The sequence below is a fragment of the Notamacropus eugenii genome, chromosome 2 (genome assembly GCF_028372415.1).
Source record: "Notamacropus eugenii isolate mMacEug1 chromosome 2, mMacEug1.pri_v2, whole genome shotgun sequence".
Classification (NCBI taxonomy): domain Eukaryota; kingdom Metazoa; phylum Chordata; class Mammalia; order Diprotodontia; family Macropodidae; genus Notamacropus; species Notamacropus eugenii.
In genome coordinates this window covers 289671906-289696992 of record NC_092873.1, presented here as the reverse complement: position 1 = coordinate 289696992, position 25087 = coordinate 289671906, and the positions used below count along the sequence as shown (strand labels likewise).

Below are 25087 nucleotides of genomic sequence, written 5' to 3'. Positions count from 1 at the left end.
GTATTTTTTCTTTAACCTGAAAGCTCTGAATTTTGGCTGACATTCCTGGGAGTTTTCATTTTTCAGGAAATGACCAGTGGATTCTTTCTATTTTTATTTTGCTCTCTGATTCTAATACATCTGGGCAATTTTAATTCCTAATGTATTTTTTTTCCTATCATGGCTTTAGGTATTCCAAAGATGGTAAATTATTTCTACTTGACCTGTTTTCCACAGGTCACTTATTTTTAAAATGAGATAGTATCTTTAAATGAGATAGTCCTGGAAGCTCCACAAACAAGATACTCCATCTCTCAGCTCCTGGCATCTGCCTGTCCCTCATGCCTGGAATGCTTTCCTTCTTCAACTCCATCTGCTAACCTCCCTGGCTTCCTTTAAGTCCATGTTTTATAGGAAGCCTTCTCCTAACTTCTTATATCAAGTGGCTTCTCTCTTAACCATTTCCTACTTACCCTGTTATATAGCTTGTTTCTGCATATTTGCTTACTTTTTATCTCTTGTTGTCTAATAGATTGTGAGCTCCTTAAGGGCAGGGATTGTGTTTTCTTTTTGTATTCCCAGCACTTGGCACAGTGCCTGGCACATAGAAGGCTCTTAAAAAGGGTATATTGGTTGATTGTTTTAATATTTTTTTATTATCTCATAAAGTCATTAACTTTTGTTTGGTCTATTCTACTTTTCAGGGATTCTGTTACTTGGATAAGGTTTTGTGTCTCTTGTATGAAACTCTTAATTCTCCTTCCAAATGTTTCCTCTAGGACTCCCCATTCATTTCCAATTTTTTCCTCTAAAACTCTCATTTCCTTTAAAATATCTCGTTTTAACTTTCTTGCCTCCTTTGTCTTGTCTCATTTCTCATAAGAATTGTAGTTGACCTTGTAGATAGTCACTGTTTTTTGTTAGACTTTTCTTATAAATGTTTTGACGTTATCTTTTTGAGTTCTTGTTCTTGGTGCCACTGTCTCCACAATAGCCATTTATTTCCAGTGTCGTTTTGGTTGTTTGTATATTTATTAATTTTTCAAGTTTTACTTCTCAAATTGGGATTTTGCATTAGGGGCAAGATCTATGCTCTTCTACAGGGAATTTTGGGGACTAGTGTGGCCCTGCTACTAACTTTTCCATGTCTTGAATATTGTGTTGTTCAAAGATCTCAGAAATGACTTAGGCCATTGAATTGCAAGCTTTCAGGGGACTCTAGGCAGTCTGATTAAGGGCATGATCTGATTACTACCTTTCTGGTCTGACTGTAGCAACTTCTGGACTGTACTTTATGTCTGCACATGATAATTGTAGTCATGTCTGTAGTTAGATCATCAGTTGACAATTGCTGGCTCCGTTTCCTGTTGACTAGTTGGGAGTCTCTGTAGGTTCAGAACCACAAAACTGTAGGCTCACTCCTGATCCAGAGTTCCTGCTTTGGTTATTCAGCTACAAGCCCCAACTCAGATCTTTGGGCTAAGTCTGCATTCCTCTTCCAGGGTTGAGTTACACGGTCCACCTCTGGGTACAATCTCTATTCTGTTTACTCTTCCCAAATCTGAGATCTTGTTCTGGGGTCAGAATGACAGTACTTTGGGTCCATGCCTCATCCCTGTCCCTGCTCTGATTCTTTACTTATGGGCTGAATCTGCAGTCTTGGCCAGGAAAAAAAAATGCCCTTGGATTCCTGATCACTACTCAGTCTTGTGCTCTTCCTCATTCTTTGTTAGAATAATCTGGTGAGAGAACTGGGTTGCGCTATTTCTTTCTATTTCACCATCTTTGCTGATCTCCATTGCAACTGACTCTTGCAATAAGCTTATACGATAGGTCAGGCAGATGTTACTATCTTTGGTTAAGAAAGACAAATATCTATTCTCTGTGCTGATCACCATGATTATCTGTGTTCTGGGATAGCACAGGTGCAGGAGGTCCAACCTCAGTGTCCAAAAGTTTGAGCAGAGTATAAAAAGCAGACATAAAAAACCAGACCATGGATTTCACAATGACAGTCTGTAGTTCACAAATCTTTGGGTCTCCCATTCTTCAAGTTCTTCATGTTATTCTTTGCTAACTCCTCCATCATTTACCTTTGAACTCACTGATCTAGAATCCAGGTTCACAGCTTGTTGTTAAAAGATTTTTGGATCTGCCCTGGATCTGGTTTGTAACTCTTCATGCTGTTTGCCCTCCTCACTCTCCTCCCACCCTCAATAATTAGGCCTGCCTCTGACCAAGATTTTGTGATTAAAACTCCCGTCCCTCTTAATAACGTTCAATGGCAGGAAGGTCAGGACTCCAAGAAGTCAAAATAAAGTAAAGAAGATTTGAAATGTTTAATTTATTGCGGTGGGGAAAACACATGAAGAAATCCTTGGTTAATAGACAAAACACAGAAAGATCAACAATAGCTGGCATTACCCTAACAGGTATTATAGGTTCTGTTCCCAGGTAGGCACTCTACTGAATCTCTCATTTTCTGCTGAAGGACTGCAGAAAGACATCGTCTGGTAGGTGAGAGTATAATCAAACAACAAACAAATTATTCCAGAATTTTTGTGGGGACATTAGTGTGGCTCTCTAGAAAGGGGGCACTGAGCATAAGAAAGCCTCCCCTCTTACAAGAAGAGCCCACAGCATCATCCTTCTCAGCTAAGGCACCCTAGTTAAAGGAGAAAAGGTGATCATGGAGAGGATCTGGTGAATTTGGTGCTGGAACTCTGCTCATACTGTCTTTGCCTGGGTTTGGATAGCTAGGTGAGGGACTCTTGCATTGAACATCTTGACTCTTTACTCTAAGTAAGGTGGCCTAGGTGTGAGCAAATAAGGGGTATCTGGGGGCTGGGTTGGACAGGCTGGGTGATACTGAAGGTTGAGGGGTTGGATTAGTTGGGTGGGCATTTGGGAGAAAAATGGAGAAAGCCTGGGACACTTCAGACTCTCTCCTTTTCTTCAGCTTAGAGTTGGGCCAGGCAATTCACATCCAAATACTGAACTGATGCTTTGAACCTTTGTACTTCTCTCCCTCCCCTCCTCCGCCTCCCCCCACCCTGTGCCTAGCACAGTGTCTGAGTCAGTGCTTAACATATGCCTGACTGAATGAGTAAACGTTGGTTTGAAATGTTGAACAAATGAGGCAACTTGAACTGTTAACTCCAGAGGTTCTCTTGGCCTTCAGCATCTGCAAAGCCCTCTTAGGCACTGATTGGTACTTGTGTTACTATCTTAAAGGGGTGTGGTGGAAAGAATGAGAGCTTTATTCACATTGACCTCCAAGAAATGAATGCCTGACCAACTACTTGGATTAGAGGATGAGGCTGAGCAAGGTCAAGAGAAAAGGCAACAGGAGAGCTGAGTAGCCAATTCAGGAAAGTAATAATTCAAGGATTTATGTCCATAAGTAAAAGTTAGGAAAGGGTTTCCAACGGTGAAGCCTGTTTCCATAGTTGTGGCATCCCTCTCTCCAACCCGGATAGCTCAGGTCATATCCCAAGAGACTGGCTGTTTTTCTCAATCTGGCAGTTGAGGGTCAATGCAAAGGACATCCCCAGCACCTGAGGGGATAGGTCAAAGCTGAGGTCTGCCTTTCTTGCACACAGTTTGTGATGAACCCAAGGAAGTCTATGAAACCAACCCATCGCTATCATTTCTGCTGTCCTTAGTGGATCTTTTCTCTCAGGTAGGTGTGAGAGACTATAGAAAAGGAGAAGAGGGGTTCCATAGGATAGGACATATTTTATATACCCCAAATGCATACGAAATGCAAACCCTGCATTTGATGTCTTGTCTGGAGAGTCTTCCTTACCCACCCCTCCCATTGCAAGACAAAAGTCCTGGTCCCACTTTAGAATTTCATGAAACAATCTCAACCCCAACAATCAGGTGTGGTGTAATAGGGTTGAAAAGGGAAAAGTTGGTGCCTCACATGAAAAGAATGAGCTACTGAAGTATAAATTCACCCTTGAGTATTTCCCGCAGTGAGACAGATTGAGGAAGTTGGTTACAATTCTTTTTGCTTTTTTCTCTCTTGAGTGCAAGAATTCCTCTTCTTACAGAGGCAAATCAAGATCCTACAATCATAGATTTAGACCTGGAAAGGACCTTAGAAATCACTGGGTCCAAACTTCTTGTTTTACAGATGAAGAAACTGAGATTAAGTGCAACAGAGAGATTAAGTGACTTGCCTAGGGTCACACAACTAATAAAATCTGGTAGGCAGGGAGATTGGACCAGATCTTTCTGACTCTAAGTTCACTGCCCTATCCACTACACCAGGATACCTCTCAAGGAGGGCCCTGATTTGAACCAGGGAACTTTCAATGCCAACAACCTGTATTTTCAGAGCAGAGGTGGAACCAAGGCCATAGGGTCAGTGCAGGGGCTTTTGACTGGACCACTTATTTGGCTCAGAACACCTGATGACCATAAAGGGCAGGTTACCCAGCTGACCCCTGTTCTGGAAGCATTTTGTTTGCCAGAGACCCAGTCAACCAGGTTTCTTGGTATCTGGCTGGTGGAAGGGAAGATCTGGGACTTGCTCTGATTTTCCCATTACCTAAACTGGGGAAAATTGGAATGGGATAAGAGATGGAAATCTTTATGATGCAATTAGATTGCATTTAGACTTGTCCTAGTAATAGTTAGAATTCTTACCTGGATGACACATACACTGATGATAAGGATTCCAATATACAAAAAATTTGAATGAAACCATGCTTTTGCTTTTGTGTAGCATCCCTAGGAAAAACAGAAGATAAAAATAATGATGGGGATAGGGCTTATAATTTCAATGACAGGGAACTCCCATGTCAGGAAATTCCTTCTACCATTGCAGATCAACACTTTTGAGAATTGCCTAGAGCCTTAGGAAATTGAGTGATTCAGTGAGGGTCAAACAATCAGTATGGGACATAGGCAAACTTGAACCTAGATCTTCTGGGCTCCAAAACCCGCTTCCTTTCAAACATAATGATGTCCTTATAGTAGCTAGCTGTTTCAGCTGACTGGAAGAGCCTTCACATTTTCCCTTACCTAGTTTTATGAAAGATAAGTATTTTTCTCCCCCATCACTTCTCCCTCAGACTATTGCAACAAGCTTCTCCTGGACTCCTGATCTTTCCCTTCTCCAGGCTACCCTCCACACAGCTGCCAAAGTCATCTTCGTAAAGCACAAGATAGGAGTACAGCATCCTCTAGCTCAAGAAGTTGCAAAGGCTCCCTTTTGTTTCTGGGATGAAAGAAAAACTTCTCAGCTTTGGGATTTAACTTTCCCAGGCTAACTCCAGCCTGTCTCTCAAGACTTCTTTACCTTTCATACATGCTATATTCCAGCCAAACTAACCTCCTTGGTTTTTCTCATCTACCACTACTGTGCCTTTGTGGAAGCTGTGCCCCACTTCTGGGACATCTTCCCTTCTCACCTTCACCTTTTACATTCCACTTCCTTTGGAAATTCTTTCCTGATTTTCCTGAGTTGTTAGGGCTCCTTTATTTTTAACAAATAATCAAGGATATTCTTGTCTGTTTTGTGTTTGTATTTCTAGTGCCTCACACGTAGTAGGTTTGCTGTTTCTTAGTTTGAATTGGATAGCGAAACTGAAGCATGGCATGGAAAGTATCTCAGCCTACATTCCCAAAGACCAGAGAACACTGGGGACCCTCATACTGCCTTGGGAGTGGTAGAACAGTGGGAAGAAGGAAGTTATCCTGAGGGTAGATGCCCCATTCTAATCTGAGCGGGGAGGGGAGGGGAGAAGTATACTCCTTCTGGAGGACCAAGACAACTCTAGTGGAAACATAGTTTGCCACCCACCTCAGAGCTGCATGTTGGAATCTTCAGGAAGGCACAAGCCAAACTAGGATTTCCCCTTTGCTGAAAGGTGGTTGTGGAGGGGACCTGACGTGGTGGTGGGGCTCCTTTAGTCTATCCCTTCACTCCTACTTCTGAACAGGAGAAGTCATACTCACAAGTGTTGAGACAAAGCTCCATTCTTCTTCAGATCAGTCTTTTCCTTCTAATTTTATTATTTTTGTCATGTTAATACATCAAGAATCTATGATTTTGTAGATGAAGCTGATTTAGATTCACCTCAAACCTATAGTTTTAGAGAACTGCCTAAAGCTGAGAGATATGAAATTACTTGCCTGTGGTCACAAGGCTAGTAAATGTCAGAGGTAGGATGTGAACTCAGGGCTTCCTAATTCCAAATCCAACATGCTACCTGCTATGCCAAGCAGTCTGTCAATCATCATCACTAATAGCAGTGACAACTCATATTTACAAAGCACCTTAAGGTTTACAAGGCACTTTACTTACCACAGTCTTGTATCTCAAGTATTTATTACACATCTAGTGTGTACCTGACACTTTGCTATATGTTGGAATGGATACTGCAAGTAAATCAACTTTATAAGTGAAGAAACCAAAGTATAAGGAGATTGAATGACTTGCCTTTAGTGCTTTTGGTGAGAGTACCAGTAAAGAGCCCTAACTGTGTACCTTAGGCCTTTCCATCTCTCTACCACTAAAACTGAGTGGCTCAGAAGATCATTAATCTTCTGCTTCACTTAGCTAACTGGTAATATTATGGGTCTGTTCATCTCCTGTTATGCTCCTTTACTTAAAGTCTGATGTCTCTAGCTTGGAGCACTGTGACCTCACAATACTTGATGGTTTCCAAAGCAGTCATCCTCTCAAAAGAAACAAAAGGAGAGACATTGCCTGGGTTACCTGAGTGTTTGGACCACGGGGGCAAGATTTCGGGGGATGGCCATTCCAATCACTCGTGCCATTTATACCACAGCACTCTAGCTGAAATATAAACCCAAAAGAAGGTTATTTGTAAAGAGTTAGTGGCTTAAGGAATATGGAATGACTAAACCCTTTAGAAAGAAAGATAAATCTTTGGAGCTTGCCTCCAGAGAAGCTGTCCACTGGCTACCCAGGCTAGCAAAGGGATTCTAGCAGATACTGGTCATGGTCAGGCTCATGGGCTGGGTCACAGATTTGACTCACGGGGGATATGGTAGACTTGGTCTGCTGTAAACATCGTCATTTGCCTTTGGCTCAGTTCTGTCTCCATCCTTGACAGCTGCCTGCTGTCCTGATCAACATCAGACAGGGTCAGGGATGAGGCACTGATCATCACACGTGGCATATCCTTAGGTGTGGCCTATGTTCCATTTTCAGGCAAACATAGGCCAAATATAGAACTAATAATAAGAGTAATGACAGTAACAGCTGACGTTCCCATAGTACTTTAAAGTTCACAAAATATTTTATATGGATATTATCTCCCATAACCATCACAACAATCCTGTGAAATGGGTACTGCAGGAATCATTTCCATTTTACAGATAAAAATTTGAAACACAAAGAGGTTAAATCTCAGAATGACTGACTTGCCCAGTCACACAGTTAATCTTTGTCAAGGATAGGATTCAAACCCAGGTCTTCATGACTCTAAGTCCATTATTCTCTGGACCATACCATGTAAGCATATGCAAAGAGACATATTTTGATCTCCTACCTCCAAGGAGCAAACCTCATGCCATTCTGAAAGTTGGGATGGGCAGAAACTGGAGAGAACTAAATACCAGGGAGGATCTTTCCCCAAGTCTCCAATGTACAAACTCACAGGGTGCGTCAGGCCATAATCTTTTGCCTTTGGCCCCAGTACTCAAGTAAACCTGCCTGTAGACTTGACTTACATAGTTCTGGATTCCATCCCATGCCATCTTGGTGTTGTTATCAGACTTGTAGCGTTGGATACTCCGGCTCAGGTCATCAGCCACATAATCATCTATCTAAGTGATCCAGAAGGGGAGATATCAGGAAACAAAAGTTAGATCATTGAAAGAGTTTTTTAAGGGACAAAGTTGGAGCCTAGTATAGGCAAAGGATTTCTTACTATTTTACTTCTATTTCCTTGGTAATCTTTCTTCCGAGAGATAAGAGAGGAGTAGAGTGTATGTCTTGAATATACTTGATTTACTGGCAGTTAAGAGGCTTCAGTTTAAAAAGATTTTTTAAAAGTGACCAAAATATTAAAGCAGTTTAGGCATTGAGATACTGGTCTTTGGGTTATATCATTTTATTTCCAGGAAAAACTCTTCAATCCTGTCACATAGACTTAGGTAACTGCATTAGTATTGACAATTGGGATTGTTTTTATCAGGTGCTGGATGATCTTTACTTCTGCACGCTCAGAAAAATAACTGATGTCAATCAGCTTATGAAGATCCAAGGCCCATATGCAAATCAGACCCACGAACCTCTGCATGACTATTTTTTCCACACACTCACAAATCAAGATTTTTCCTTCTTATGAATGATACAGGGGATAACATTCCCCATTACATACCTTCTGTTCATACACAAAGAGCAGGATGGCCACAGTCACCTCAATCAAAAGGATGAAAAGGAGCAGGACAAAGAACTATCAGGAAAGAAAACAAGATCACTTATTGGGACAACGATGGGACCAACACTAGTGGGACATGTTGTTCTTAGCAGTGGATTGAGCAAGAGGATGCCAGACATCCCTTCCCACTCTGAGATTCTGTGATTTTAAGATTCAGTCATTCCATGACTTATCTGTCCCTATGTCCATTTATTTAATCCTTTATTTGATTTGCTCTGTGCCACCTAATCACTTAGTATTTACGTGCACATTTTTGTCCATGTTTGTCCCATATTTCTTCTTGAAGGCAGGGATCTTATGGTGTTCACACCGGGAGTATTTAATTAACAAATGAGTCATGCTGACTGGATACATGTGGCTGATTTGTATTTCTTTATGTTTGGGGAAGTATTGTGTTTCTCATACTGGTGTGTGTGTGTGTGTGTGTGTGTGTGTGTGCATGCGTGCATGCTCTAGAGACAGGAGGGAGAGAGGGAGGGAGGGAAGGTGAGAGAGAGAGAGAGAGAGAGAGAGAGAGAGAGAGAGAGAGAGAGAGAGAGAGAGAGAGAGAGAGAGAGAGACAGAGAGACAGAGAGACAGAGAGAGAGAGAGAGAGAGAACTCTTTTTTGGACGGGGAGCTCTGGAAAACAGGAATTTCTACCTTATCTCTCATGATTCTAGTCAAATACTTCGTAGGAAGTGGAATGACTGGTTGAATAACAGATCTCAGAGGAAGCACAAGAGTATTAGGCAATTTTAGTCAGTTGATTCAGACCATGGTTGGAGTGGTCCCCTGTGCACAATGTCCTATGTGGGGAGATAGAGAAGGAACCACACAGTCTGTTCTCAAGGATCTCAGTCATATCTAGAGAGTCAAATATCTGATCACGCCCAGGAATTTGTTTATTAAATCTTACTGGTTATTGTTAGAACCATATACTCAATCAGTCAAAAAGTCTTTATTAAGCACCTGCTTACCATGTGCCAGGTACTAGGGACACAACAACAAAAATGGAACAATTATGCAGGACTGATTGCCCGTAGTAAAGGGCAGATATTAAGACATATGGGAAATATGTTCCCTACCAAAAGACCAGAACCACAGTGTCCAAAGGTTGTTAGGTACTCTACTATAAGTGCTGATCTTGACCTAGCTTCCTGAATAGGGCAAGAAAAGTCTCCATATAATTTTTTTTGTTGTTTGGCTGTTTCAGTCATGTCTTACTCTTTGTGACCACATTTGAGGTTTCCTTGGCCTAGATAATGAAGTAGTTTGGCATTTCCCTTTCCATCTCATTTACAGATGAGAAACTTAGGTAAGCAGAGTTAAGTGACTTGCCCAGTGTCACACAGTTAGTAAGTGTCTGAGGCTGGATTTGAACTCAGGAAGATCAATTTTCCTGGCTGCAGGCCAGGAGCTCTATCCACTGAGTCACCTAGCTGCCCATATAAAGTTAGATTAAAAAGACAAAGTTTATTGAACCCCACAAAGCATCCCGATTATTCCACATGGCATCAGTCCCCCTGGCTGACACTCACCGACATGAGAAGGCACTTGTTTTCTTTAATAGAGCCCATGCACCCCAGGAAGGCAACCACCATGATGATCGTTCCCACAATGACGACAACATTGCCCACGGTGAGGGAGGGAAGGCTGTAGAACAGGGCTCCAAAGCTATTTTTGATCAGGAAGAAGATCCCAAAGCCCAAAATGGTACAGCCACAGATCTGAAATAAGCAAGACCAGGAATACCTTGAAGACAAGGAGATGGCCACCAGTGTTGTTCCGCTCTTTCTTGACTGGAGGCCAGATCTACCCTTGTGCCCCCATGGTATTCTTGCCACTGATAATCTGGTTAGTGACTCCAAGGCTGAACTCAGCCTCTCACATGCTAAAAGGGATGAAGCATCAGAGAGAAAGGAGGGCTGAGAGAAACTGTTGTTTCTTGGGAAAAGTTCTCATCAAACATCTACCCAAAACATCCTAGAGAACATGGCAGACTTGATCCCCATAAAAACACACCCATTTCCAGATACTGGCCATCCTAGTGCCCCACGTTCACCTTTCCTGAAGTATCCCTTATGATGAGCATTCCTTTAGATACCTTGATTCAAGATAGGCAAGGGTAGAAAACTTTCTGCTATGCAGACACTTTGAGAACCCAAGGCCCAAGGAGCATCTAACAGAGACTATGCTCAAGTGTCTTTGGTTCTGATCACTGAGCCTGACACAGTGAAACCTTCCAGGACTGGATGACCTACTTATTCTGTAATTCAGACATTCATTAAAGGAATCCAGAATGGTTCCTACAAAGGATTTCATTTCTGAGTCTGTGACTCCTAAGCCATGTCCCATAGCAGAAAGAGAGTAGCAGAAGCCAAGAAAAATGGGATTAATTCCTCAAGCTTTTTGATATCATGGGGTGATCCAGTTATGAACATCTTTAATAGTTTGGAAACTACCCCATGGCATGGAGGAAAGAGAAGAGGGAAAACTACTCTCTTTCTCTCTCTTCATGGATTATTGGTATGCTGGGTGGGATAGTTAGAACTACTTTTTTCAGGATGGTGAGAGAGGAGCAAAGCAGAGAGGCACTGCACTAAAGGAAACTGAGCCAACTAAAAATACTTACCCAGAAGAGTAGATTGAAGAAGAATACCACATATTTCAGCACTTTCAAGCTACTTATGCCCATGCTGGGGCAGTCTTGCCCTACGGAAGGGAAGTTTGGAGGAAGAATCAATCAGTCAATCAACAAACATTTATTCAAGGCTCACTGTGTGCCAGGCATGGTGTTGAACATAGAGCCCAAGCAAAAGAAAGGCAGTCCTTAGACTCAAGAAGCTTACATTCTAAGGTGGGAGAGGGGCAGGGAAGACAACACATAAAAGAGGGAAAGGGGTACCTGTGGGGCATAATAGGGAAGTACACAGAGGGAAGGATGGCTAGTGTGGGTCCTTCCTCAAAATGGAGATTCTAGGAGGTCTCACCAATGAGAGAAATAAACTTCAAGGATGGAGGAACCAGGAAACTGAGGCATGGTAGCCAAGTTCAGTGAACAAAGGAACCTCAGCTCTATAGAATGGCTGTATGTAGTTTGAGATATTCAATTTCCTGATACTTAGGAATCTGTTCCAGAGAGATCATAAATCTTCCTTGGACCTGAGTCATGAGCCTAGCGGCTAAGTATCCCCTAACTGCCTCTGAAATCAGGGACATATCACAATGCATTGAGAATCAGAGAACAATAGGGTTGTAAGACAGTCTCAGAAGTTATCTAGTTTAACTCTTACCCAAAAGCATGAATTCATATGTAATATCCTTAACTTTAATGACAGGGGACTCACTACCTTCCAAATCAGCCCGTTCTATCTTTGAACAGCTCTAATTATTATCATATGAAACTATATAGTCAATCTGATATATATTTTTTTTAAAGACTGGGTCTTCCCATCTCACTCAGGCTTGAAGTACAGGAGCTCCTCAGTCTCAGTCTCACTGCTAATCAACATGGGTGCTTTGACCTGCTCCATTTATAACCTAGGCCAGTTTGACCCTCCTTACATAATCTGGTGGTACCACATCACTAGGAGCTAATTATGTTGTTGCTGAACTTAGTGTGACCAGCATGGCCCACTGCAGCTCACGAGAGGGCCAGTCTCAGCCTTCCTGGCAGTTGGGTTTATAGGTGATTATCACCACATTCAGCCAAACTGAGTCTGTAACTTCTTCATATGTTCTTCCACTTTAGCCAAAGCAGAACAATTCTGTCCCTTCCACATGAATATCCTCCATGTATTAAAAGACAGATATCACATTCTGCTCTCTCCTCACCAAGTCTTCTTTTCCCTAGACTATATACCCATGTATCCTTCAGTTAGGACTACAGCAATAAGAATTACTCTCCAAACCAAACCAAACCACGCCTTTGAATATAGGTGCTTGAAAACTCATCTTTCTTCATTTCAACAAATACCAATTGACCCTAATATATACTCAATGCAGTGAATCATAGCATTTGCTAAAGGCCACAAATTGGGGCATCCCCATATTCACATGGGGGTGTGGTGGAGAATAGAGAAATGGAAAGGGTAGACAAGGCTGGGAAAAAGGTGATAGCCTCCATCACCTGGTTCTTTAAAAGCCCTTAGATGCATATACATAAAACCAGCCAACAAGCCCTGATTCCTTTCCTTCACATCCAAGTGGATAAGACTATCTCTGCCCTCCCACTTTTTAGCTACTGTTATCCTCTATATTCTAATTTGCTGTCATGTCACCACAGGCCTCTCACTCTATTGTCATATACAGACTTGCACCGTCCCATGGGACTTCATGCTCCAAACTGGCAGCCTCATATGCTCTGAGGACTAACATGGATCCATAGGTGCTATTGAAGACAGGTCATCCTGGAAGGGTCAGAGGCAAAAGTGATAAGTAGTGGTAGTTGAGTATTTCATTCTGAGTAGTGCCAAGGCAGCTTTTTCTTGAGGTGATATCAGCAATGGGAACATTGGCCATCTGCCTAGGACATGTGTACTCACGATATGATGGAGAACCTCCAAAGACTTGTCAAACCTGAGACCATAAGCCATATCTGGTGATTCACATGGGAATAAATGATATTACCAGAAGGTGGAGTCTGAATTCCAACTCTTGTATTTACTGTTTGTGTGACCTTAGATGAGATATCTAATTTCTCTGGTCTTCAGTTTCCTCATCAACAAAATGAAGGGGCTGGCCTAAAATGTCCCTTCCTGCTTTATATGCTCTGATACTAAGATTATGATACCAGAAATCAGCAGTAAACACTAATTGCCCTTCTCATTACTGGTGAGAGGAAGCCCTTATTTAAAGGCAGCCTTCACAAAAGAGAAACCTGGAGTATATAACAGAAATGAAATATATCATGTTTGGCCAGGAACAGAACAACTTGATCACATTATGAGATAATTGTTTTTGGCTAGACTGAAACAAAGAAAAGAACAGGCTGGCAAGGTACCTCCATATATTTATGGGAGATATCTGTCAGTATATAATATCTCCGCTGGCACCAAAGCAGCTGAGTTGGACTTAGTGCTCACTGAATGGCCAGTAAAGCTGTATCAGTTGCTCACATCATGAAGTGTTCAAGGTGCTCAGAATTTCCTAGACGGTAGGGGTTGCTAAGAGTAAGTGAGGCCAGAAACATATGACCTCAAATTTGTATACATGCATGCAAAATGTAGGTAACAGGCAAGGTGTATTAAAATTTCTAATGCGAGTAGGTTGATTCAACTTTATAGGTATCACTGAAACTTGGGAGAGATGGAACTTATTTGACTGTGGTTCTGGAATAATATACATTATTCGAAAGGAGGAGAATAGCTTAAAGAGAGTGGTGAAGATCCCTGTTAAAGAGAACATACTTATGGAGAGGTAGAGTCGAGATGGCGGAGAAAAGGCAGGGATTTGCCTGAGCTCCTCCAGATTCCCCCTCCAAACAGCTTTAAATATCATCTCAAAACACATTCTGGAGCCGTAGAGCCCACAAAAGGATGGGGTGAAACAATTTTCCAGACCAAGACAACTTAGGAGGTCAGCAGGAAAGGTCTATCTCACTGAGGTGAGAGTGGAGCACAGTCCAGCTCAGACTGGGTCCCAGCAAACTAACAGTAAGATTTGGGGGTGAATGAATCAGTGGCAGCAATGGCATCTTCCAAACCTCTTAGCCCACAGATGATATGGAGATTGGACAACTGGTCAGAAGGAGATTAGAAGGGTCCCTTTATTGGCAATGGGGTAGGACTCAGTTGCACTGTCCATACTGGGTCACAGTCTTGGGTCTTAGTCCCAGGGCAAGGAGGAGCACTAACACACCAGAACTTGGGGCCACAGTAGAGAAGAGACCCTGGTTTCAGCTCGGGAAGAAAAGAATGTATGGTCTCTCACAACCACAGTACAACCCAGGAGAGGAGTAAGCCTGCCTCTCCCTAGAAAACTTACAGGTTCCCAGGATTGTCTCTGGAAACAGCTGCACAAAACACCTGAAGCTTAGAACAGTACCCTCTTCACTCTGGAAGAAGAGCCCTGCTTTAGCATAAAGTTAAAAGTCAAGAAATAAGCTGGAAAAAATGAGCAAGCAACAGAAAAATATCCTGACTATACAAAATGACTATGTTGAGAGGGAAGATCTAAACACAAAGTCAGAAGAGGACAACAGAGTCAGAACTGCTAAATCCTAAGCCTCAAAGAAAAATATGAATCTGTCCTAGGTCATAGAAGAGCTCAAAAAGTGTTTTAAAAATCAAGTAAGAGAGACAGAGGAAAAATCAATCAGATAAATTAGAGTGATACAAGAAAATAATGAAAATAGTCAACATCTTGGTAAAGAAGACACAAAAAATACTCAAGAAAATAACATCTTAAAAACCAGAATGGGCTAAACGGTAAAAGAAGCACAAAAATTCAATGAAGAGAAGAATGCCTTGAAAAGCAGAATTGGCCAAATGGAAAAGGAGGCACAAAGTTCACTGAAGAAAAGAACACCTTAATAAGTAGAATTGGACAAATGGAAAAGGAGGCACAAAGTTCACTGAAGAAAACAATTCCTTAAAAATTAGAAATGGGCAAATGGAAGCTAATGACTTTATGAAACATCAAGAAACAAGAAAACATAGGTAAGGAGATCTAGGAACCAGAGAGGGAGGAAGCAAGATGGAGAGAATTTAAGCTCAATGGCAAGAGAAGCAAACAATATCCTGTACCCACTTGGAGGAAAGAAATGTTTCAGTAAGAAATCACAAACTTGTTACAGAGGTATGGCCCATTTAAATTTTTGGACAACTTCTGGAACTCTATGCCAAAAGCAAATAAGCTGATAGACTTTTGACTGGCTTTAATAATTTCATTCTTTCAAAAGTAGATAAATTGAGGAAGGAAAAGCTATTCTGGAACTAATTCTGACCAACAAAGAGGAACTGGTTATCAAAGTAGAAATGATGGCAACTTTGTGAGAAACTGATTGCTCCATCTTAGAATTCATGATGGAAAAAGAGAGGAAACCTGGGAAAATGTTGGTAATAAATTTCAAAAAGTTCAGAGAAAGAAGATTATGGCAGCCCAAAAGGGATGAGAAGCTCAAGGGGGTTACCAATCTTCTTTCTGGAGATGCCAACAAAAACAATTCCGATCCTTTGTGCTATTTTAACATTTTTATCAATGACTTACTTGGATATAGGCTGTGTATGTGTTTGTCCTTCATTGCTGAAGAAGACCATGCCATCAGAAATAATGACATGATTTGCACTTGACTTTGTTTTGAGTGAGGGAGGGCTGTTCAGGTCACCAGCCTAACTTCTCCTCCAGAGTCATCTGAATCCAGTGACCAGATATTCATCAGGATGACTGGAGATGACCCAGGATGAGGCAGTTGGGGTTAAGTGACTTGCCCAAGGTCAAACAGCTAGTTAGTGTCAAGTGTCTAAGGTGAGATTTGAACTCAGGTCCTCCTGACTCCTGCAATGGTGCTCTATCCACTGCACAACCTAGCTGCCCATTGGATAAAGGTATAAATGATATGTTTATCAAGTTTTCAGGAGACACAAATTTGGGAGAGATGGTAAACATATTAGATGACAGCATCCAAAAGGATTACCAGGCTAGAACAGTGAAACAAATTAAATGTTAAGATAAAATTTAATGTGGCTAGATGTAAAGCTTTATACTTGCATTCAAAAAACTCAACTTCACAAATACAAAATGGGAGAGGGATGGCACGAGAGCAGTTCATCTGAAATAGAGGTAGGGGTTTCAGTGGACTTAAAGCTTCAAATGAATTAACAGTGTGATAATCAGTGGCCAAGAAAGCTAATTTGATCTTATGCTTTGTTGAGGAGGATATAGCATCCACAAATAAGAAATGATGGTCATTGAGTCAAATTGATAAACAATGGATAATGTTTATCATAGCACATAACTTGCTATGTGCCAGGCACAGTGCTGGGTGCTCAGGATACAAAAATAAAACACAACCATAGTCCCCCCCCCCCTCTCCAGAAGTTCACATTCTAATGTGTAAGAGACAACATGAAAATAATTATGTCTGTACAAGGTGCTGCAGCAGTGGCTACACTTTCACTCATTCCCCCAGTCACTGGTCATGGCAGAGGAGTTGGAACATTCCTTGTTCTCCATGGCCAATTCCAGACTCTCCCTCCCTCTCCTTGTCTGAAATTCACTCCATCCATATTGGAGGAGAAAGTGAGGCTAGTGACTTTGCACAGCCCTCCCATCACTCAAATCAAAGTCAGTTGTAAGTCATATCATCATCTCCCTGATATCATGATCCTCTTTAAGAATGTAGGACAAACCACATGCAACCACAACAATTTACCACCCAAACAAAATTCTGTGAGCTACTGTTTACTGATGTCTAGAATATTCTCCGTTCCTCACTGATTTCTATGCCTGGCTCACAGTCTGTCTCTTGTCTTCTTGCTAGGGGTATGCTAGAGGTCTTGAAAATATATATCAGTATGCTCTCAGAAACCTTATTTCACAATTTCTCAATTTACTCATTTCACATGGTCTCTTCCTCAACCACACCTCAGACACACACAAAGATGGTCATCCTCTTGATCTTGCCAACACCTGCAAATGTACCATTTTCATATTCACCAATTCTCAAATTCAGATATTTGATTCACTTGTCATTCCATTAAAACCCCAAACCCTATCCTTTGTCCTTACTTCTTTCCCAGGCCCTTGCACTGGCTACAGTCTCTTCCCTTCTCTATCTTGACCCCTTGGTGAACCAGTTCAATTTTATAACATCCTCTTGAACCCCTTTGCTCTTTATTTTATCAGTGATCAAGCCTCAGCCTTGGATAGCTCCCATCACCCACTGGGTTCCCCCACCTCCACATATGCCACTGAACAAAACTGGATAAAATCATGAATTCATGTTTACTGATTATACTGTAGATTTCATGTTTCAGAACTTTAGCTGGACCCTCACTATGGCAAGGCTATTCTTTTACACCTCCCTAATGAATCCACTATCCTACTCTCTACAGCAGCTCTTCTAAATCTTTTCAACCTTCCCCAAGTTTTCCACAGCATCCCTTTCCTGCACTCTCTCAGCTGAGAACCTTCATGGAAAAAAAACAAGGTTATTCATCAAAAGTTCTTGATAAAAACTCTCCCTTCTCTCCTCCTCTTCACCTCACATCACCCAGATGTCTTCTCTTACTGAAGCCATCACTTTACAAAGGCAAACCTCTCTATATGCACAAGTGATCCCATTCCAGCTCATCTTCTCCAGAAGATGCTCCCTCCATCATCCCCAGTCTCTCACTTATCTTCATTCTTTCCTTGTCTACTGACTGCTTCCCTTCTCCCTACAAAATGCCGGTGTGCTTCATCCTGTGAGCGCATCCTAAATGCGCTCAAAAACCTCACTTGATCCATCTATCCCCACTAGCTAACAACGACTATGATGATAATAAGCAATAATACAGTACATACTATATACCCAGCACTGTGCTAAGTGCTGATCCTCAAAACTCCTAGGAGGTAGGTGCTACCATTATCCTCATTTGATGGTTGAGGAAACTGAAGCAAAGGTTAAATGACTTGCCCAAGGTGATACAGCTAGACTCCAGGCCCAGTACCCTATCCATTGCTCTAATCCCTTCTTTTTATAGCTAAACTTGAGAATATTGTCTGTAATGAATACCTCCACTTCCTCTCCTTTCACTCTCTTCCTTGTTTGCTATAGTCTGATGTCTGAGCTCATTCAACTGAAACGGTTCTCTTCAAAGTTACCAGTGATTTCTTAAGTGCCAAATCTCATGACCTTTTTTTCCATCTTCATCCTTCCTGCCCTCTCTGCCCCTCACCCTCTTCTCCTTGTCATTCTCTTTAGGTTTTCCTGAATGCTTTGCCTTGGTTCTCCTCTACCTGTCTTTCTTGGTTTCCCTGCTACCTTCTTGGTGTCTTTTGCTGATTTTACCTCCATCACATGTATTGTATTTGCCCCCTTCTCTCTTCTGCCACAGCCACCACCCAGGGGAGTAACCTATTACCTCAGACCTGGACTACTGAGCTAGGTTGCAGGCAGGCTCTCTGATTCAAGTCTCTCTCTCTGCACCAGTCCATTCTCCACTCAGTTGTCAAGGTCAAATTGATCTTAATCTGACCATATTCTTCTTCTATTCAGTAAACTCCAGTGCCCCCTTTGGCCTCCTGGATCAAATAGAAAATCTGTTTAGCATTCAAAGCCCTTCACTACCTGAACTCCTCCTAACTTTCTGATCTTTTTATACTTTACTCTCTTTTATGTAACAGTGACAAGGATCATTGCTGTCTTTCAAATAAGATATTCCATCTCCTGACTATGAGTTTTTAATTTCCTTGTTTTTTAAGGCAATCAGAATTAAGTGATTTGCCCAGAGTCACATAGTTTATAAGTGTATGAGGCCAAATTTGAACTCAGAACCTCCTGATACCATCCTGACTATGAAATTTCACTGACTCCTCACTTGCTTGGAATTCTCACCCCTCTTATCACCATCTCTTCAACTTCCAGCTAAAATCCCATTTTCTTAAAAAAAACCTTTCCTGATCCCTCTTTTTTAAAAAAAAAAAAATTTATTTCTTGTTTTAAACATTCACTTCCATAAGATTTTGAGTTTCAAATTTTCTCCCTCTTCTGATTCCTTTTAATGTGAGCGCCTTCCTTCTATTTATTATCTCCAATTTGTCCTGTATACATTGTTTCTACATCTTCTCATTAGACTGGCAGGGATTGCCTTTTACCTTCCTTGGTATCCCCAGTGCTTAGGCACATAGGAGGAGCTCAATGAATGCATACCGACTGAGTGACCGTACCCCTTTATCCTTTGTCCTCTCTACCCACCTCCTCCACTACCTCTTTGCCAGCCTCCTCACTGGTTAAACAGACCTCCATGTTTTAGAGGAACTTCCAATCCGAGATCCTCATTCTCTTTACTGTTTAGTGAAAGCACCAGCCATACTTCGCTTCATTCCCTTCTCATCATCAACCTCACTGTCCACATTAGCACCATCTGCCTCCCCTTGCACACTGGCATCATACCCTTTCTGTCTCTTTCCAGTATCACTTTCCAGTTCTGGAAACGCGAACCATGGTCAAATCAACTCTGCTATTATTCCAGGACAGAGAATATCAATCCAGTGTCATGCACTGTCTCTGTAACTATCCACCCAAAATGCCTTAGTCCTGAATACCCCTGTAAGCTCTTTGAGGGTAGGGACTGTCATCACTCAGTATTTTTACCCCCAGCCCATAGGCTTAGCGGAAATGCTTTTTCATTCACTCTCCTGCTTAAGAGCTGCCGATTCCTCATTGCTACTAGCGTAAAATACAAATGTCTCTGGAATTTATCACCTTTCACAAAGTGGCTCCAGTCTACCTTTCCAGACATTTCTCATTAGTCCCCATCCTGAACTCTTTATTCTGGGTCAGTGGATCTGATTGCTGTTCCCAGTATATGACATTTGCATTTCCAGTATCTTTAAAGGCACATGGTAACTGCCTTCAAGCATTTGAAAAATTGTTATTTGTGAAGTTTTGTGTACAACTGAGTTATTACTATAATTATCTATGCCTTGTGTCTGTTCCTGGTGCCCCCTTATTAAACTTTCCCAAATGTTTCCCAAAATGCACGGACCATGTCCTCTTTTCTGTTTTTCAAAGGGCCTAGTACAGGGTGATATACTTAGTGAGTGTTTGATAAATGCATTTTTGTTGACTGACTAACTTTAGAGTAACAGTCAAACCACAGTTGACTGCTATTTCCTGTAACAGAAACTGTAAGAATGAGTGTTATATAAATTCACAGCAAACCTACCCTTTTACCATTGTTAAACCAAGAAAGAAACTAAACTGAAAGGAAGAAAGGAAAGGGAAGGCCTGTTCTTTACTTTGTCACAAATCCTGCTTCTCAGTCCCACTCTCTCTCTGACTACAGGAAGAAGACTTTCTCCTTAGACCCAAAGAGTGGGACATAAAGCAGGTGTGTTGCTAAAGGAGAAAAGGCTTCAAGGAAGGTCTGGATCATGAGTCACTGATTGAGCAGGGCAAATCTTGACTGGAATGTCCTATAGGGGAATGGTCTAGGAGGAACATGGTGCTGGGAGAGGGGGAGGAGGCTCAAGACATTAAATAGTTTATGGCTGACAGGAACATTAGAGAGGTCTAGTTCAGCCATTTTAATAAGGGCACTGAAACCTGGAGAGGTTAAGGGACTTTCCTGAAGTTTCATACGTAGTATGTTCATCCTTCGTTGCTGAAGAAGACCATGCTATCAGAGAAATAATGACATAACTTGCACTTGACTTTGTTCTGAGTGAGGGAGGACTATGCAGATCACCAGCCTCACTTCTCCAGAGCTATCTGAATCCAGTGACCAGATATTCATCAGGATGACTGGAGATGACCCAGGATGAGGCAATTGGGAGTAAGTGACTTGCTCAAGGTCACCCAGCTAGTGAGTGTCAAGTGTCTGAGGTGAGATTTGAACTCAGGTCCTCCTGACTCCTGCACTGGTGCTCTATCTACTGTACCACCTAGCTGTCCCTTCATACATAGTAAGGGGCAGAACAAGGATGAAAAGAGAACAAAAATCCTAGAGGCTTTGACTCCCAATCCATTGCTTTTGTCATTCACTGTACTGACCTTTCCCCACTTTTATAATGTGACTTCTGGAGTCAGAGGAGGGTCCCTGAAGGCTCTGGGAGGTTACCTGGGAGTCCTTTCATTGTATACCAAACTGGAACACACTCTGATAGAAGAATTATCACATTTGGTCATTTGGCCCTCACTATCCTTAAACCAAAATTTCAAGAGTTCAGATTCATTTCCAGGCAGACAAAATGAAATGGTCCAGTCATTTAGCAGCCCAAATTCTGCTATTATTCAATTACATAGTTTTTTATATGCTGTGCATTCTATCTTTTAACCATAAAACTACCCTCAATGGAAACTTCAGATAGAGCATATCCTATAAATCCTGTCTATCCTATTCATTTTTTTCTTCCCTTTTTTCCCTTTATTTATTTATTTTTTAATGTTCTACAATCACTACCATAAAACTTAGATTTTTACCCCCCCACAGCTACCCCCCCCCACCTCCCTCCCTCCCCAAGACGGCATACAATCCTATATAGAATCTACATATACTTTCCTATTGAATACGTTTTCACTATAGTCATGCTATGTAGACAAACTAAAATAAATGGAAGAAATCATATAACAAATCAAAACATAATACACACACACACACACACACACACACAAACATGATGTGCTACATTCTATGAATGAATTCCATAGTTCTTTCTCTGAGTGTGGAAGGCATTTTGCCTTAGAAAACCATTGGGAATTTTTTTTTTTAAGTTCTTGCATTATTACAAAGTTCCAAGTCTACCAGCAAAAACTCTTGCACACTGTGGTCATTGCTGTGCACAAAATTCTCCTGGTTCTGCTCCTTTCTCTCAGCATCAAATCATATAAGTCCTTCCAGGCCTCCCTGAAGTCTTCTTGATCGTCATTTCTTATGGTGCAGTAGTACTCCATTACATTCATATACCATAATTTATTCAGCCATTCCCCAATTGATGGGCATCCCCTTGATTTCCAGTTTTTGGCAACTACAAAGAGTGCTGCTATAAATATTTTTGTACATGTGGCACCCTTTCCCATTTTTGTGATCTCTTGGGGATATGAGCCTAGAAGCAATATTGCTGGGTCAAAGGGTATGCACATTTTTGTAGCCCTTTGGCCATAGTTCCAAATTGCTCTCCAGAATGGTTGGATCAGCTCACAGCTCCACCATCAATGAATTAGTGTTCCAACTCTCCCACATCCTCTCCAACATTTATCATTTTCCTATTCTGTCATGTTCGCCAGTCTTATAGGTGTGATGTGGTAACTCAGAGTTGTTTTGATTTGCATCTCTCTAATCAAAAGTGATTTAGGCATTTTTTCGTATGATTATAGATATCTTTAATTTCTTCCTCTGAAAATTGCCTGTTCGTATCCTTTGACCATTTATCTTATTCATTTTTAAAAGATTATCCATTCACACACATTTCCTGAGCTTCCACCCTAACACTATCTAGACTGAGGACAGTCTCTGAGTAGCTTCTCCCTCCTACCTCCTCTCCTAATCTTTCTACACTGATTTGGTCCTGAATCTGTCAAGGAGTTTCTAACTCTGTACCCTCAATCATTCTCGACCTAGACTGGGAATAATCAGCTTGGATCTTTGTAGGTTCTTTATCTAGGAGAAAAAGCAAATTTTCACAGGATGTAGTGATATCACAGTAAGACAGAACCCAGCAAGGAGACCTGTTTGGTAATGGATTGCTCCCTTTTGTTGCATGCCTGTGACTGTAGTTATCAGTTTGGAGATATGAGATAGAAATTGTTTAAACATATACTTGTTTCTGTGGTTCAGAGATTCAAGATTCCATTGGTGTGAATAATTCCTTCTTGGACAGGAGGACACAAGCACACTACAATTTATTAGATGCCCTTTATGACTTTCTGTGACCAAGAAATAATCACCCAGTGGCCAAACTTCTGGTAATGAGCCTCTGTGCTCCTAGGCAGTTCCTCAGTTGATAGATGCACACAAAATTCATCCCTGAGCCCGTATTTCGAGCTTGGTAAAGCTGCTAGAGTTTTTGCTCAGCTGGCATAGCCTTAGAGTATCTGGTAATATATTATGCTTCAATGAATTATCATCTAGAGAGAGCTAGATAGTAAATGGAGAGCGCTGGATTTGGTGTCAGGAAGGCCTGAATTCAAATCTTGTATGAGATCCTTACTGTCTACATGGCCCTGGAAAAGCAGCCTCTGCATGCCTCAGTTCCTTCATCTGTAAAGCATCCATCTTACAGGATTGTTGTAAGAATTAATGAGGTAATCTTTGTAAAGTGCTAGGTAAATGCTAGCTATTATTATTAGAATTTTAATGAATGTTCAATCTAGAATTTTAAAAAAGTTATTAGATTTGTTTTATACATTTAAAAATATCCAAACTTGTAATCTCATCAGTTGGTGGAACTCCCAGTATGGAAACATCTTTCACCAATGGAGATGGCAACCTATGTAATGACTACAGACTTAATTCTCTAAGGCACTGAAAGATTAAGTGACTTGTTAATGGTCACACAGCTGATATGTGTCAGAAACAGGACCTGAATCTAGGTCTTCCTGACTCCAAGATTGTGCCTCTTTCAAGAGCAAAAGCCCTGTCCATGCCTCTTCCCCATTCCCGCCCCCTGCCACCTTGAAATCTGTCTGAAATGGGGATTTAGCAGTCAAGTGATATGCCAAGAGTCATACAACCAGCAAGAGGAAGAGGCAAGCTCTGTCCCCCAGCGCTTTCTGATTTCCAAGGCTAATCCACCACCACCAGTATTCTAAGCCACACAATTTTGTTCATGCGGTTTATGAACATCAGTCACTGATACCCTAAATGCTTCTGTTTTGATCCCATATACTCTCTCTGGTTCCTGAGAACCTGATGGGGCACAGGTTTAGATGTGCCCTATGGGAACTCCACTCTCTAAACCTAGTGAAAAGCATCTTGTTTTTGGTGATCTCTGAAATCTCTCTACAAGTCACTAAATCTGGTTTCTGAAAAATTTTCCAAATCATGGAGGAATATGGGAGGAGATTACATATTCTGGACCCGAAGCAGAGATTCATATATCACAAACTTTCCTAAAATCTTCCTTCTCTCTCCTCTCCCATTCAGAGTAACGGAGTCTGTCAAAGTTTGGAAGCTTCGGGAATCTTCTTGGGATAGGACTAAGAAAGAAACCTCGTGAAATTGTCAGTAGAGTGTCCTTGTGAAATTGTCAACATGCAGTACAGACCCTGAAATGTTCTCTTATCCCTTAATTAGAGAATCAGCTAATAGGAAACTAGTTAATTCTAAGTCCATTTGGGCTGAAATCTCAAGTTTGGCTACTGGGGCCTTGTCCAAGCTTTGAAGATATGGTAAACAAATAGTCCCTTGAAGCCTAAGCTAGGTTCCCCTTAATTTAAAAAGAAATGACCTTGGCCTCACAATAGGATTGATTGAAGGCTAGAAAAAAAGGATAAATCTTACCGTTCCTGGGCAACTTCTGTCTCAGTGTTCTTCAGACAGAGCTTGGTGCCCCTTCCCTGGGGTGGAGGCTGGGGTCTGATGGTGCTGATTTCCGATGCTGTTAGTGAAAAAGGGAAGTGAGGCCTTTCACAGAATTGTTGAGATGACAGGAAGTTGAGGCCAGAAAGGAGAAGAAGTGACTTAAAATCCACCCACCCTTGTCTATGGAGAGGGTAACATTTTATGGTGACCTTTGAAATTTTTTTTTGTGAAGTACTCCCCAACTTCACACATACACACTCACACACACACACACACACACACATAGAAGGGATCCCTCTTTGGTCACTGGACTACAGTGCAGGCTCAGGCTGGTTTCAAGGTATGACAGAAACATGAGATTTAGTCAGTGGATCTCTTTTTTTTTAATCTGGCACAGATACTGAGCAGCTTGACCCCAACCCAGTTGTTTAACCTGTCCTCATCTGCACAGCATGAGCAGTGCTTGTTGCAGTCACAGAGATACTGTAGGAAAAGTTCTTGAGCAAACTGATTAAGCACATCTAGCAGGCAC

General features: G+C 41.5%; 1 protein-coding gene across 1 annotated transcript; it reads right to left on the bottom strand.

Annotated features, from left to right (window-relative positions):
- Window positions 1-2299: 2299 nt before the first annotated feature.
- On the bottom strand, window positions 2300-24652 carry CD53 (CD53 molecule). Its single transcript, XM_072644302.1, has 8 exons — window positions 24535-24652; window positions 11019-11098; window positions 9925-10113; window positions 8346-8420; window positions 7693-7788; window positions 6713-6793; window positions 4636-4719; window positions 2300-3536 (listed from the first exon to the last, which is right to left on the bottom strand). The coding sequence occupies exons 2-8, from the start codon at window positions 11079-11081 to the stop codon at window positions 3465-3467; spliced, it is 660 nt and encodes a 219-aa protein (XP_072500403.1). The 5' UTR covers window positions 11082-11098; window positions 24535-24652; the 3' UTR covers window positions 2300-3464.
- Between the last annotated feature and the right edge of the window lie 435 nt (window positions 24653-25087).

What these genes read in the sequence shown, in the direction of transcription:
- CD53 (XM_072644302.1), bottom strand. Translation starts at nt 11,081, where the DNA reads ATGGGCATAAGTAGCTTGAAAGTGCTGAAATATGTGGTATTCTTCTTC. An exon ending in ACAAGTGCCTTCTCATGTCG is followed by an intron (nt 8,421 to 9,924) that starts GTGAGTGTCAGC and finishes CTTTCCTGATAG; the next exon opens with TTCTTTGTCCTGCTCCTTTT. An exon ending in CCCGTGGTCCAAACACTCAG is followed by an intron (nt 4,720 to 6,712) that starts GTAACCCAGGCA and finishes TGTTTTTCCTAG; the next exon opens with GGATGCTACACAAAAGCAAA.